The sequence below is a fragment of the Geotrypetes seraphini genome, chromosome 13, assembly GCF_902459505.1.
Source record: "Geotrypetes seraphini chromosome 13, aGeoSer1.1, whole genome shotgun sequence".
Taxonomy (NCBI): Eukaryota; Metazoa; Chordata; class Amphibia; order Gymnophiona; family Dermophiidae; genus Geotrypetes; species Geotrypetes seraphini.
In genome coordinates, this window is record NC_047096.1 from 197,446 (window position 1) to 214,023 (window position 16,578).

At 43.6% G+C, this 16,578-nt stretch overlaps 1 protein-coding gene across 1 annotated transcript in view; it reads right to left on the reverse strand.

The window, feature by feature from the left end:
* Positions 1-16,578, reverse strand: part of SLC6A17 (solute carrier family 6 member 17) — an 88,964-nt gene that overhangs the window by 18,023 nt on the left and 54,363 nt on the right. Inside the window, exons 6-10 of the mRNA XM_033918436.1 lie at positions 12,491-12,601; positions 11,867-12,108; positions 7,352-7,544; positions 3,752-3,944; positions 2,368-2,527 (exon numbers count right to left, since the gene is read on the reverse strand). Of these exons, the coding sequence (XP_033774327.1) occupies positions 2,368-2,527; positions 3,752-3,944; positions 7,352-7,544; positions 11,867-12,108; positions 12,491-12,601 (899 nt within the window). The remainder of the gene's footprint in view (positions 1-2,367; positions 2,528-3,751; positions 3,945-7,351; positions 7,545-11,866; positions 12,109-12,490; positions 12,602-16,578) is intronic.

Below are 16,578 nucleotides of genomic sequence, written 5' to 3' on the forward strand. Positions count from 1 at the left end.
GCATCATCTGCAGACGAAGTTGGGACAACGACGCTAGGACTTCCGAGTACTCGAAGCGAGCCTGAGAGTCCAAATATGGCAGAAACTTTTGTAAAATTGAGAGAAAAAACTCAAAGTAGGTCGCAAAGTGAAAACTATAATTCAGGACTCGAGAGGCCATCATCGAGTTCTGGTAGATGCGCCTGCCAAATCTGTCCATGGTCTTGCCCTCCCGGCCAGGAGGAGTGGAGGCATAGACCTGGGAGGGATGAGACCGCTTCAAGGAGGACTCAACCAAGAGGGACTGGTGAGAGAGCTGTGCATTGTCGAAGCCCTTATGGTGCACCATGCGGTACCTGGCATCCAACTTCTCGGGGACAGCGGGAATGGAGTAAGGAGTCTCGAAACATCTCATGAAGGTCTGGTCCAGAAGCTTATGCAGAGGCAGGCGGAGAGACTCAGCTGGAGGTTGGGGAAGATGCATCGTCTCCAAATACTCCTTAGAAAACTTGGAACCCGAGTCCAGGGTAATATTAAGATCCACCGCCAACTGACGCAGGAAAGATGAGAAAGATAATTGGTCAGCCAGAGCCGGGCCTTCGAGAAGGGCTCGATGAAGTCGAGGCGTCCTGATCCGCAGAGGCCGAGGATCGGCAGGGAGAGAACGATCACACGATGTCTTCGAGTTCCGGCATAGGAGGAGGAGGCGAGTAAGCTGTTGGAGAATACTCCCTAAAGGGCTGCTTACGACGAGGCGAGGCATGCCTCGATGAATGTCTCGAGCGATGACCCGAACTGTGTCTAGAAGCAGGTCTCGAACGGCGAGGCGAGCGTGGCCCAGACGAGGCATCCAGCGAGTAGATGGGGCTGGAGGCAGTGGATCGAAGCAGAGGAGACTGAGAAGAAGCCCCTCGAGGCACCCCCTAAGGCTTGAGGCTCCGTATCGAGGATGAAGGTTCCGCTCCAGGCAGGGTGGAGGATTCAGCGCCATGCATCGAATGAATCGATGGCAGCATGGGCAAAGACTCTACTCCTTGCGATGCATGTCCCGAAGCCAGACCAGACACTCGCCGAGACTCGGCTCCCAGCAGCGAGAGTGTGCGTCGAGGAGGCACCGGAGGCAGCTCGACCTCGCGGGAGGCCTCAGCGTGCCCAGGCTGGATTTGGGAGAGAAGGGTCGGCCCAATCTTAGTAAAGAGCTCGACAAATCACTTCTCCATCATGGCATGGAACGAAGCCGGCAAAGAGGGATCCGCATCTGCAATGGGACCTCCTGCACGGACTTCGCGATCTTGGCCGCCAAGGGGCTTGGTCTCCTTGAGCACCACTGGAGGAATTGGAGGCTGCGTTACCTGACCTGAGGAGACAGCGGAAGGCACCACAGCAGGCGTCGGAGTCGAAGCCGGCACGAACGAGGCAGGCTTGAGCAGACTCGAGACCGAAGAGGTCGAAGCCGAAGGCGCGGTGCTCTGCGATGAGGGCAGCTCCGGCGATGCCTCCATGCTGAACAGCGACTCCCACAAGATGCAGCGACGCTTGAAAGCATGTGCTGTAAGTGTGGAGCAAGGCCGGCATGATTTCGGAAGGTGTTGAGGCCCGAGACATTGAATACAGGGTCGATTAGGGTCCATCAATGAAATCGCGCGCTGGCACTTGACACACTTTTTAAAACCGGTGACAGGCCGGGACATAGGCCGAAAAAGTTCCGCCGCAAGATTGAAGCTGCGGGGCTATGGCCACGCGGCCTGCCCGGTCGAACGAATTAAAGAAATTATTATTTTTTTTTTTTTGAAAAACAAGAAAACACAATGGGAACCAATGATAATGAGCAAATAAAACCCAAAACCTCGGACACAGAAGGCAAAGTGAAGGGACTTCGCGCAGAGAGTCGAAGATGGACTTCTCGGCTCCGCGGAAGAGTAAGAACTGAGGAGACGCGTCCGGTGCATCGGTCGGGAAGGCACTCATGCATGCGCGGTGCAGGCAACTCTAAACTTCTAAAATTTCTACAAGCAAGTATGCTTGTGAGATGTCCGCATCGGGGCTCTGTTGGATGACGTCACCCACTAGTAAGAATACCTGCCTGCTTGTCCTGGGATAAGGCCAGATGCTGACTACTGGGGGTGCTTTGGAATGGAAGGCGTGATGTTGGATATGGAGGATAATGGGAGTTGCTGAACTATGGGGTCAGGGAAGGAAAGACGATGGACATGGGAGGTGGCAAGCAAGGAAAGGGGAAGATACTGGACTATAGGGGGGGGGTAGGGTAGGGGAAGATGCTAGACTATGGGAGGGGAGGGGTGCGTGCATGGATGAAGTTTTTTCCAGGGCATCAGATACCCTTAGGCTGGCCCTGATGACAGCTATAGATGTGTGAGGTTTTCTTACTTCTTTGTCCCATAAACCCAAGCAACCGCAATGTTCTCTAGGATGACCACAATAGTGAGAGGCAGTGTGGCTGAGTAATCGTCAAACATGGTCACAAAGTAATTTCCTGAGCGCTGCACGAAGATCAAACCCAGTAGGAAGGCACAAATACAACAGCTGACTGCAGCATTCGGAAGAGAGAAAGAAGACAAGGAAACAAGATCATTCCTATTACTTTAAATACAGTACCATCTCTTCTCTCCCATGCAATGAACAGACTGTAATTAATGGGGGTCCATGAAGCTTTGTAATTGGAAGGGGTGGAAGAGACTCTTCAATTGGTACAAGCCAGTGGAGCTCTGTGGTTGGAGTAGATGGAAGAGGCTCAAATGGGGGGTGGAGGGTGGAGAAGCCTCATGATTGACGGAAGTGAAAAACCTGAAGAATTTGTGGATATGGGAAGGGCTCTATGACAGGATTCTATAGTAGTAAAAGTGGGAGAGACACTGATTGGTAAAGGTGGTTAAACTCAAATAGGTGGGCTACAAGAGGCCTAATGATGGTGGAGGGCTGGGACAAGCTGTGATTGATGAATACAAAAGAGCACTGAATTTGTTAAAATGGTACAGGCCTTCTGACTGGAGCAAGTGGGAGAGATGCTGCCACAGATAGAGATGAAAGAAGCTTTCTCACTGGTGGAGATGGGAGATACTCTGGTGGGGAGTTGCTGGGGGTTTTTTGTGATTGATGGAGATGGAAGGAACTCTGTGACAGGTGAAGGTGGAAGACACTGTACTTCATAGAGATGTAAGGGATTCTGATTGTAGAGAATTTGTAAATAGTGAAAATGGGTCAAGGTTCTGTGATTTGAGGTGGAGGCCCTGTAATTGGTGGGGAAGGGCTGGTTTCTGGGACCGGTGGAAGCAGGTTTTTACATTTATTAGATTCTTGATATATTGTGGCATAAATACGCATGAGGTGAGTCTTTCTATTGAAAGGAAACTCCAGCATCGTGGAACAGGCATGTGGGATCTTTTAGGGAGAGGAGGAGATAGTGGATGCTGTGGATGGGCCATTTGGCCTTTATCTGTAGTCATGTTTCTATGGTACAACCAAAGTTGTTTTCACATTACATACAAGTACTTCCTTTGCCCTTACTGGAATCACAGTCTATGTTTTTTTGCACCTGGGTCAATGCAGAGTTAAGTCCGATATTAATTAGAGTTATAGGAGTTTTGTGATTGATGGGCTAGGAGATGCGAGGACAACTCTTGCTATTAAGAGAGAGATTCTGTGATGGTGGGGCTCTATGATTGGTGGAGACAGAGAGGTTCTGTAATTGGTGGCGATGGAATTGTGGGATGAAAGTGGTATTCTGATTGGTGAGCAGGAGAGGAGCACTTACCTGTGAAGAGTTCTTTGCGCACCTTGAAAGTGTCACTGATAGGAGTGATTATCCCTTCCATGGTTCCAATCATGCTGCCTAAGCCCAGATTTATGAGCATCAGAAAGAACATCACAGACCAGAAAGGAGAGGCTGGGAAATGGGTCATTGCCTCAGTAAATGCAATGAAAGCCAAACCTGTTCCCTGCACAGCCTGAACGGGAGAAGGATGAAAGGAATCATTACATTTAGGCAACACTAAGACGACTAATGAAGCTTTCTATTGCCACTTAATGCTCACGGTGACTCTGTCATGGTCAAGCACATATATATAGAAAGTCCAATTTATGCTAATGCTTTAGCAATTTTAAAACTACAATTGAATTAATTTTCACATAAATTCAGTTCCAAACATAAGCATTATCATGAAACAGGTCAGAGGCCCTGCCCTCTCCAATACTGCAGACACTGGTGCTGCATTCGCTCTCCTTCCTCCACTATTAGTATGATCATTAATTTACCAAATGAGGCCTTTATTAGAGAACTCAATTTCACCATCCCCGTGAGTTTTATCACTGTCCCTGTCCCATTCCTGTAAGCCAGAGGTGTCCAACCTTTTGGCTTCCCTGGGCCGCATTGGCCGAAAAAAATGTTTCTGGGGCCGCACAAACGCTGCAGCAAGACAGAGGAAGGAGCCGGCAAGACGGTAAACACCTGGGGGCAGCACAGGAAAACAGTGCATCGCCCTCGACTGGGGCCGCGGGTTGGACACCCCTGCTGTAAGCTCTGTCTTAACTGCACAAACCTCGAACACTTATGATTTTAAAGAGTTTGAGGCTTGTGCAGACGAGAACAGAGCTTCCAGGAATGGAACAAGGAAAGGAAAAGAACTGGCAGGGATGGGAAAAAATTTATCCCCGTGCCATTCTCTAGCCTTTATTAATCTGGTAAATTAATACATGTACCCATTATGTCTCAGACTGAATTCTTGGTCTCTGCTTCTGTGATAGCGTGAACTCTCAGGAATACAGCCACAAACAATGGTTGTAAGTAAGTAAAACAATAGCTTTATTAATATTTAAAACAATTTATTGAGCAATAAATAGAGTGATAGACATCAAAACGCAGATCCGAGCACATAAGAATAGCCTTACTGGGTCAGACCAATGGTCCATCAAGCCCAGTAGCCCGTTCTCATGGTGGCCAATCCAGGTCACTAGTACCCGGCCAAAACCCAAGGAGTAGCAAAATTTTAAATAGAATCCCCAAAAAGAACATAAGAATTGCCGCTGCTGGGTCAGACCAGTGGTCCATCCTGCCCAGCAGTCCACCAACGCAGTGGCCCCCAGGTCAAAGAGCAGTGCTCTAAATGAGTCCAGCCTCACCTGCATATGTTCCAGTTTAGCAGGAACTTGTCCAACTTTGTCTTGAATCCCTGGAGGGTGTTTTCCCCTATAACAGACTCTGGAAGAGCGTTCCAGTTTTCTACCCCAGAGTAACAACATTCCATGATACCGATCCAGGGCAAGCAGTGGCTTCCCCCATGTCTTTCTCAATAACAGACTATGGACTTTTCCTCCAGGAACTTGTCCAAGCCTTTCTTAAAACCAGCTACGCTATCTGCTCGCTGAAAAAATACGACCACATTACCTCAGCTTTCCAAGACTTACACTGGCTCCCATTACATGCACGCATACAACACAAATTCTACTGCACCCTATTCAAAGCCCTAAATGGAAATGGACCAAGCTATCTGAACAACCGCCTAATCTGGAAAAATACATCCAGATCAAGGAGAACTCAAGCATGTTTTACCCACCCCCAATCAAAGGCATGCAAAGCAAAAAAATATATGACGGTCTACTAGCCACCAGAGCAGCAAAAATAGAATCATAGAAACATAGAAGATGATGGCAGAAAAGGGCCATAGCCCAACAAGTCTGCCCACTCTATTGACCCACCCCCCTTGATTTTACCTCTTTAGAGAACCCACGTGTGTATCACATTTCTTTTTAAAATCCGGCACACTGCTGGCCTCAGTCACTTGAAGTGGAAGTTCATTCCAAACATTAACCACCCTTTCGGTGAAGAAATACTTCCTGGTGTCGCCATGAAATTTCCCACCCTTGATTTTCAGCGGATGTCCTCTTGTTGCCGAGGGCCCTTTAAGAAAGAAGATATCATCTTCCACCTCGATACGGCCCGTGATATAGACCACCACCTCTCAAATCTGCTGACCACGATGCCCAACTACAAACATTCAGGAAAGAACTGAAAACCATACTATTCAAGAAATGTGTCAAATGATCTAACCAAACCGTATCAACCATTCTCAGATCCCGACGCATACTATAGCTATCAACCTTGTAATCTCCCAGGAAATGACCAGGCTAATTTCTTGTTGTAAACCGCCTAGAACTGAAAGGTATTGGCAGGATAGAAGACATCAGTGTAATGTAATGTAATAACCTCTGGCAACGCGTTCCAGAGCTTATTCTCTGAGTGAAAAAATATTTCCTCCTATTGGTTTTAAAAGTATTCCCCTGTAACTTCATTGAGTGCCTCACATGATCCTGATGCCACAGCTCATATGACCGCAAATGCTATTAAACGTTCTTCGTCTTTTTCTGACAGTCGATCTCGGCGTTATCTCAGTAGCGTTTGCAGTCATATGAGCTGTGGCGTCAGGATCACGTGAGGCAGCCTAGTAATTGCGGCTAGTCTCGTGGGAGCTGGAGTGAGTCGTTTTAGCAAGAATTCACTAGAGCATCTGAATTAGAAGATTTTGAATATTCATTTCATTGACTCATCATCAAAACCCAAACTCCTGAGGCAGGCTCCTTTGGGCCGAAACACGATCGTGTGGAGTCATTTCAAACAATAAAGGAAATTGAACATTCACCTTCGTTGTTTTCTGCTTTCATGTATGAGAAAATAGTATCTCCTATTTCCTGTGGAGCATTCTATAACAGCACATATAGAATCTGAACTTAGGCTCTTATTCTAATAACAGCGTTAATTCCTAGGTGCTGTTTGTCATGGCTGTCAATCAACCGCTAGGTGCCATAGCAGTGCCTAAGTATTCTCACGCACCAGTAGGCTTTGATCCAAGGTTTTCTTGGCCTAAATGAGTGCACCTGTTAATCTTTGCTCAGACTCTGCCCTAACCACACCTACTTGTCATTAGGTGCCTAAGTGAAGATGCCTACCTCAAAGTGGTAGGCGCCTAGCAGCAAATTAATTTTTTAAAATCATTTCTAACTTGATTTTAATAGCACTTTCAATTACCAGCACCAATTAAGAAATTTAAAAAATAAAGTTAGGCGCCTAGATTGGCTAGGTCAGGGGTAGGTAATTCCAATCCTCGAGAGCCACAGGCAGGTCAGGTTTTCAGGATATCCACAATAAATATGCATGAGAGAGATTTGTATCTCAAGGAGGCATTGCATGGAAATCCATCTCATACATATTCATTGTGGATATCCTGAAAACTTGACCTGCCTGTGGCTCTCGAGGACTGGAATTGCCTACCCCTAGGCTAGGTGTACCGATCTAGGTGCTAGGTGTAGGTCCTTAGTGCACCTCATCTCCCCCTAAATGCTCAAAGGAGTTACTGAACACCTTATTGAGCTCATCTTCCAGCAAACAGGCATCCAAGCGCAGCTCCTGGAAGTGATCCTCCTTCACAGCCCGTATGACATTGTACATTTCACTGTAATCCTTGGCTGTCAGGTGGGAGAAGTTCACATGAGGTGGGATGAGATCATGACTCAGGACGTGTGAGTTCAAATATTCTAGAATCTTCTCAGCATTCCTATGAAGAGAAAATTATAGCATCCCATAAGAAAAAGGAAAAACTATAGAGCTTTTCCACTGAAAGTTAATTTGCAAAAGGCTTCTCTAATAAGAGTAATTTTGAGAGGCAGTTCTACTAAATGAAGGATTTAGGAGTCCTTTCACTAAATATAATTGAGAGATCCTTGAGATATTCCACACAAAGGCACCATCAAAGCAGCTCCATAGGAGACCAAACTGGTACTGTTTTTCTCTGACAGTGGCACAGAAAAAAAAGCTAAGTTTGACTCAGGGGACTGTTGAGATACCAGACACAACAACTCCAAAATTAGATTGTTGGAAAATACATCAGAATTTCAGTTACACGGAACAGTTTGGAAACTGAAAAATGGAATCTCACAAAAATGTGAAGTTCTTTGGGGAAGTCAAAAAAATAACAGCCCCAAATTTTAAAGACAGAACAAACTTAGGGCCTCCTTTACTAAACTGAGTTAAAATATTAATACAATTTAATGCACATTAAGATGCAGTAATGTGTTATATGAGTATTTTGAATAAATAGGTCTCATTGACAATAACATAATTTCTGTTAAATTGTGTTAAATACACAGTGACACAGCCAATGACGGTCTATTCAGTCCACCCAACAAAGCAGCCATCACTCTCTGCAGGCCTCAGCCACTCATGCTTAAACACTGGTTGGCAAGTCCACAATAGTAAGCAGCCAAACATGATGAAGTCTAGGTTATAACCATCTATCAACCCAACTTATCAGTAACGATGTCTTCCCCTCTCCCTCCCTCACTTGCAATACGTAACAATAAAGTGATGTAAACACTAGAGTTGTCAAAGCCTCATCTCTCTTTTGCCATTTATGGAACACAGACCATAGAAAACTGTCCAGCTTCAGCCTTAGTTCGCTCTATTTAAGTATCACCTGTGTCTGTCCCACGCATGTTTTTAAATCGCTCACTGTTTTTGATTCTTCTTCACTCAGAGGGTGGTGGATACCTGGAACGCGCTTCCCGGAGAGGTGATAAGACAGAGTACAATTCTGGGGTTCAAAAAGGGACTGGATGACTTCCTGGAAGCGAAGGGGATTACAGGGTACAGATAGAGTTACCTTACAGGACATTGAGTGAATAGGGTATGGATATTTTAGGTTAGGTAGGGAACACTTTCAGGTCAAGGACCTGGGGGGCCGCCGCGGGAGCGGACCCCTGGTCTGACTCAGCAGAGGCAATGCTTATGTTCTTATGTTACCACTTCTCCTGGAAGGGAGTTCAAGGCGTCCATTTCCCTCTCTGTGAAAAAGTACTAACTCGGGCTAGTAAATGAGGCCCTTACTTTTTTACATATTTTTGAAAGTAAAACAAAGCATAAAAATTAATATCAAATATAGGGGCCCTTTTACTAACACAACAAAACTGGCCTAACACAGAACCCGATAAATTTGCATCTGCTAAGCTCACAGTATTTTTTTAATGATCTTTTTTTGTGTGTGTGTGCCATGTGAGCCCTATCCAGGAAGTGGTAAGGGTTCCCATGTTCATTTCTTTATATGGCCACATGAGAAATGGTCTTAGCACACAGGAAAGATCCATGTAAGGGTGTGCTGAGCTCATAGCCCAAAAATAGAAATGTTAATTACTTCTGGTGGAATTCTGTGCAAAATATTTCAAAATTCTGCTCCCAAAATTAGCAAATTTGTCAACATTTAAACAATATTTTTGCTAATTATAATCCATATTCCATTTAAAACACTCAAAATAAAATGTGTTTTTTTAACCTGTGTTTTCTGAATGTTTTATTTTTCCATTATGTTTATTCCAATTTCTCTTTTCTGTTTTCCTGTATGTTGTCTGCTAATTCTCATTCAAGTGGCTGCTGTCCATTTGTCCTCTATTATCTCACTACATCATTCCTTTTTATCTCTTTTCTGCCTATTTCTCACCTTTCTTCGCCTATTTTACTTTTTAGCTACCTATCAAATTTCCCATTCCCCATCTTCTTCCTTCCTCAGCCATCCATTCCTTTTCATCTTCACTGTACTCCCCATGACCATATTTATACCCTCTCATCCGTTTCCTTGCCTCTCCCTCAGGGTTCTACCATTCTCAGCATCTTCTTCCTTCGTCCTTATAGCCCAGCATCTGCTCCCTCTTCCTTCCCTCCCCATCCTCATAACTCGACATCTTCCTGTCCCCCATTTCTCCCACTCCCATTGTCAGGCATCTCTCCATCACTCCCTTCTGCTCCTGGATCCAACATCTCCCTTTTCTTTCCCTTCCACCTCCTGTGAATCTCTCCCTCCCTCTCATGTCCAACATCTCTCTCCCTCCCTTGCACCCTGGGTCCAATATCTCTCTTCTCCCTCTCCCATGCAATATTCTCTCCCTTCAACTGTCATATCCAATATTTTTATTTCTTTCCCACTGTCCAGCATCTCTCTCTCTTTCCCCCCTGCTTTGTGCCCGGGGTCAAAATCTCTATCCCCTTATCCAGCTTCTCTCATTTTTCCCCTCCATCATCATGTGCAACATTTCTTTTATACTCCCCATGTAGTATCTCTCCCTCTCCTCCACCCTTATGTCCTCATTTCTCCCTTTCCCTTATCCATGCATCTCTCCTTCCCCTTCATGCCATATGCAAGATTTCTCCGTTTCTTACCCCTCTCCACTATTTTGTTCCATCTCTCCCTTCCTCTCCTCCTCCCCATGTCTAAACTTCTTCCTCTCTCCCTCTCTCCAACATATGCAGCTTCTTTCCTGCCTTCCCCTCCCCTTCCCCCACTGACAACTCTTCTTGCATCTCTCTTCCATCCCATGTCCAACACTTCTTCCCTCTCTCCCTCCATATGCAGCATCTTTTCTTCCTTCCCTTTTCTCTTCTCACGTACCCCACTGACAACTCTTGTTGCATCTCTCCCTTCCTCACCTCCATCCCATGTCCAACACTTCTTCCTTTCTCCTCCTCATGTGTTGCATCTTCCCTTCCTTTTCCTCTCTTCTTCTCACTTCCCTAAGAGCTTGGTTCAATGGATCATGGCAGCAGCAATGACTCCCATTCAATGCCTCCCACTACCTTTGAAGCCTCTCTGTGGCAGGCAGTGCTTAAGATAGGCCCGAGGGGGGCTCACAGGTGGGTCCAGGAAGCAAAGATTCTTCGGCAGTGGGTGGGAGGAGAGAGGAAACCTCCTCCTGTTCAGGGAGAAGAGATGGAGGGAAGGACATGGCTCCTCCAGGGATGGTAGATGGGACACAGCCTAAAGAATCAGTTTCAGCCAACAATGCACCAGTATTTTCAACTGAAACCAAAATGAGACCTAATAAGGCCTAATATGGATTTCAGGCTGGTTTCAGTGCTGAAACAAAAACTGAAATTTGGTCAGCTTCTAATAGAGGGTTTTTGTGTGGTTCTCTTTGCATGGGATTCATTAATAATAAGCTCTTGCAGAAGAGAGGAAGATGGTCCACAGAATCTGTGAATGCGTACCTGCTCACAGAACCGAAAGTAACTTCTTCCATGTCACTCCCCTCCTTTATAAAGCTCATTGGTTGCCAGTAGAACACAGAATCACATACAAAATTCTTGGACTAACCTTTAAAACTAGACAAAATAGTCAACCCAAATTTTATTAATAAACTTCTTATACCCTATAGTTCTTCTAAGATTTTAAGATCATCTTCTAAAAATCTTTTATCTATCCCGTCTTTGAAGTTTATCAACACAATGAGGTCTACCATTTTCTCTGTCAGCGCTCCATCTCTTTGGAATAATATTCCAGCCCACTTATGGGAAGAATCAACTCTTCACCATTTTAAGACGAAATTAAAAACATTTATTTTTCTTGATGCTTTCGAGACCTAAATGTCCTTTTCTGGGCTACATACTTTTATTTTACCTTCTGACACTCCTCCTTTTGGTTTTTTCCCTATATGTTCTTTCTTTTTACTTGATAATTGTAGTTCTACCCTGTTTCCCTTTTTGTTTCTGTTTGTTTTTAAATTGTTTTTAATAACTATTATTGTTTTAAATGATGTATTGTTATTTCATATATGTTTTTAAGAAAGTGTACACCGCATAGAAGGCTTATTGGGCAGTATATGAAATTTTAAATAAACTTGAAACTTATCATTGACCAGAGGTAAGAGAGGAGATGAGGGGAAGGGCAAAGAGGGCCAAAGAGTAGATGTGTACAAAAGGTGAGATCCTGGGCAGGTACAGATGTCTCTTACCCCATCCCTCATTTCCAAATTAAAATAAATGAATCCTCAAAGCTGAAAGAGTCCTAGTTCATCTTCATGAATCTAATCTACTTATCAGAACTGAATCACTTACTCCACCACACACTTCTCATTCATCACATTGGCCTTGAATCCGAGCACAGCAAACACCACTAGGGTTGCCAGGACTGATGTGAAGAAGTTAATGAAGGAGACAAGAGCAGCATCAAAATGACAGTTGTTGTCTTGCTTATTATAACTAGAAAATGCGATGACACCTCCAAATCCCAATCCCAGAGCAAAGAAGACCTGAGTTGCTGCTTCTCGCCAGACCTGGGGATCGAGCATCTTTTCTACCTGCCAAGAAATAGAACGAAAGAAAGAAACATGAAGAGAGAAATAAAACCATTAGGACAGACAGTGTGAAGAAAAGGTAGTGAATGAGGTATGTACAGAGGAGGGGGCCATTCTCATGGAGTACAAAAATCGTAAAGACAGACAGACAAATATCAAATCAGAGAAAGAGCAGAGACAGCAAAAAAAAGAAAAAAGAAAATATACATGAAAAATATCCTTTTATCGCTATTTTTGCTTGGCATACCATCCTTTCTCCAATGTCAACAGAGCAGTTCACAATTAAATTTAAAACCGTTTTATAATTATTCAGCTAATGACACAGAGGCATGCTTTGTTGCGTGTGTGGTGTCCTGCTTCATGAGCAGAGGATGCTTGGACTCACCTTTGGAGTTAACATGTGCAGAATCCCATCAACAGCTCCTCTCAAAAGTAGCCCACGAACAAGGAAACAAACCAGAACAACATAGGGAAAGAGGGAACTGAAATACATCACCTAGGAAACAAGGAGAGATATTTTCCACCGTTTCTTTCAACCCTAGTGCATCTTTCTTGTGCCATAACCTCTTTGTCTTACCTAAATCCCCTCCTCTCTTAGGTTATCTGCTCTCCCCTTTTCTTTCTTACATTCATCCGCTATCTCATGGACTTTACCCTTAAATGTTATATTTTTTAACTCAACACCTTAATAGTGAAAACAGCAGACTGAGAACCACTCAGATCCCACTGTGGCTCCTTGAATGTTGGAGAAATCACTTAACCCTTCATTGCCTCAGGTACAAAATTAGATTGTAAGCTCTCCAGGGTCAGGAAAATGCCTACTGTACCTAAATATAACTCACCTTAAGCAACAACGAAAAAATGACATAAATCCAAAATCTAATCTAATATCTTATATTCTACTATTTTTCATTTTTAAAATTTTTTAATTGGAATTTTAACATATGAAATGTATCATTAATTAAATAAATATATCAAAAGGAAATTTTATAGTACAAATAATACATACCTTTAAATCACAGATGCTTTTAACAAGCATCCTTGTAATCTACTCTAATATAAAAACAATTCCTATGGAGACCAGGATATTAAGGTATAATACCACAAATTAATCTAAGCTAACAATAGGAAAAACATTAGAGTTAAATATTGTACCCAATGTATAACCTAGTTGAAATGTATCTAAAATTCAGGTCTGAGAAGAGACATTTGTTATTGACAACCATATGCTCTTATTAGTGAGGGAATTAACTTTACATTCATAATTATAAATCATCAGGACCGTAGTCCACTAAAAAGAGATATATAATAGTTGGGCAGATTTCCAGTATGATAGAATCATTTGTAAAGTAATAGGTATTAGAGCATCAAATAGCTTGGAATGCCATTTATCTAGAGTATCAGGCAAAGCAAGAGATCGAAAGAGAATAACATCAACAGACAGTTGAGAGGAAATAGGAAGTATGGTACGTATGTTATTCCAGACAGATCTAAAAAATGGTTGAACAATTGGGCAATCATAAATCATATGTTTAAGGTCACCTAAGTTACCATTACAACATACATTAGAATCCGTTAGATGAGCCCTATGCAGTCTACTAGGAGTCCAATACGCCTTATAGAAAAAAAAATTATAATGATTGCATTAAACTGGTAGATAGTGGAGGAAGCTGTATATATTTGAAAAAATCTAACCATTGGTCATCAGATCCCGACCAGGAAGATTCAGAGGTCCAAATTCGTTTAGTTCACGTAGTAGAAGTTAAAGACAATGATATAAAAAATTTATAATACAGTGAGGTCGTATGACCATGAGTAATTCCTAATTGACAGAATTCCATAAATTTGGATATTAAAGGGGTATTAGGATTTAAAGGCCATATTTTGGATTATTGTAACATTATATATTTAGAGGCTTACAAAAAAATACTCAAAAAACTAAGATTAATCCAGAACACTGCGGTCCATCTTATTTTTGGTCTAAAAAAATGGGAACACATTACCCCTTACTATCAAAAACTTCACTGGTTTCCAATGGAGTCCAGAGTTCTATTCAAGTTTTCCTGCATTAGTTACAAAGCAGTTTTTGGGATGCTACCTGATTACCTTGCCTCCCAGTTTTCCATGAATAGTTCTAATAGGAGCACTGGTAGAATAAACCTATTTAATTACTCTTCTTTTAAATCATGTCAGTACAAAAAGTTATTTGACAGAATTTTATCATTCCAGACCGCTTCAAGTCTTTTTATATCCTTAGCCAGATACGGCCTCCAAAACTGAACACAATACTCCAAGTGCAGCCTCACCAACGATCTATACAGGGGCATCAACACCTCCCTTCTTCTGCTGGTTACTCCTCTTTCTATACAGCCTAGCATCCTTCTGGCTGCAGCCACTGCCTTATCACACTATTTAGATGCCTTTAGATCCTCAGAAACAATCACCCCCTAGGTCCCTCTCTCCATTTGTGCTTATCAGCCTCTCACCTCCCAGCACATACGGTTCCCTCTTATTTCTACCCCCCCCAAATACATCACTCTGCACTTCTTCACGTTGAATTTTAGTTACCAGATACTAGATCATTCTTCTAACTTTTGCAGATTGTTTTTCATGTTTTCCACTCCCCCCGAGGTGTCCACTCTGTTACAAATCTTGGTATCATACGCAAAAAGGTTAACCTTATTTTCTAACCCTTTAGCAATGTCACTTACAAACTTATTGAACAGAATCAGTCCCAGCACCGAGCCTTGAGGCACTTCACTACTCACTTGACCCTCCTCTGAGCGAATTCCATTTATCACTACCTCTGGCGTCTGTCCATCAACCAGTTTCTGATCCAGTTCACCACGTTGGACCCCAACTTCAGCCCACGGAGTTTGTTTAAGAGCCTCCTATGAGGAACCATGTCAAAGGCTTTGCTGAAATTTAAATAAATTACATCTAGCACACGTCCTTGATATAAAAAGACTTGAAGTGGTCCAGAGGAAGGCGATGAAAATGGTAAGAGGTTGGAACCAAAAGAAATATGAGAAGTGATGTGTAGAACCTGTGTATGCTGGACAAACTTGTGTATGCTGGACACTTTAAAGACTTTAAACCACATTTTTCAACAACCTGGAAAGTCTTTCCTTTACAAGCCAACTGGTTGTGTAAACAGCCTGTACCTTGCTATCTGTGAAAGACATGTATCCTTTTGAAATGCTAAACCTGCTGGCCTTTGCATAAAGTTCTTGTCTCCATTTCCTGCTGAGAGGATACTTCTTCAAGGTCCTGTGGCCATTGTTTATTTGTGCTGACACATTATCATTTCTGTACCACACATGCAGGACTATTCAACATATGCAAGGCACCCTGAAAGCCATAAAAGCCCACAACAAAAAAACAATCCCCCCCCCCCCCGAAGGAAGGAGAAGAGGGGGGCTTGTATACCCATGTGAAGACTTTTAAAACTCAGGCTGGACATTTGCTGCCTGTCTTTGATGTGAGCCATTGGAACCAGGCCTGGCCAGGGTTCTGGAATGCCACTCTTGCATCTTTGTTTCAGCTTCCTGCACAAGACTGTTTACAACAGTGGTCTCAAACTCAAACCCTTTGCGGGGACACATTTTGGATTTGTAGGTACTTGGAGGGCCGCAGAAAAAAATAGTTAATGTCTTATTAAAGAAATGACAATTTTGCATGAGTTTAACTCTTTATAGTTTATAAAACTTTCCTTTAACAGTTTTACCTTATGCAAAATTGTCATTTCTTTAATAAGACATTAACTATTTTTTCTGCGGCCCTCCAAGTACTCTATTTTTTCTGCAGCACTCACATTTAAAGTTTAATATCTTTTCTTTCTCAAAACTGGCACATTTCAATTACTAAATTGAAAATAAAATCATTTTCCTACCTTTGTTTGGTAATTTCATCAGTCTCTGGTTGCACTTTATTCTTCTGACTGTGCATCCAATATTTCTTCCCTTCTTTCAGCCTCCTGTATGCTTCCTCTCCTCCAGACCTCATTCCCTCCCCCAACTTTTTCTTTCTTTCTCTATGTCAGTCTTTCTCTGATTCCGTGTCCCATTTTTTGCTTTGTTTCTGGCTCCCTGTCCCCCCCCTTCTTTCTTTCTTCCTTCCTGCCCTCCCTCATGCCACCGCCTCCGGGGAATAGGCTGCTGCCGGCATCGGGAACAGGCCGAGATCTCCACGCTTCTCTTCTCCAAAGGGCCGACCAACTCTCGCCACCCGACGTCAATTCTAACGTCGGAAAGGACGTTCCGGGCAGCCAGGCAGCGATTGGCTAGCCAAAACTCCTCTCGACGGCAGAATTGAGGTCGGGCGGCGAGAGAAGCAAGGAGATCAAAGAGCATGGTGCCCCAATGGCAGCGGTGAGAAGGGAAGGGAAGCAGGTTGGGCACCACTGCTCTAGACGAGCCGCATTCTAGGGAGAACAGTGGAGGGTGGCCAGCTGTGCAGACTGCCCCCCCCTTG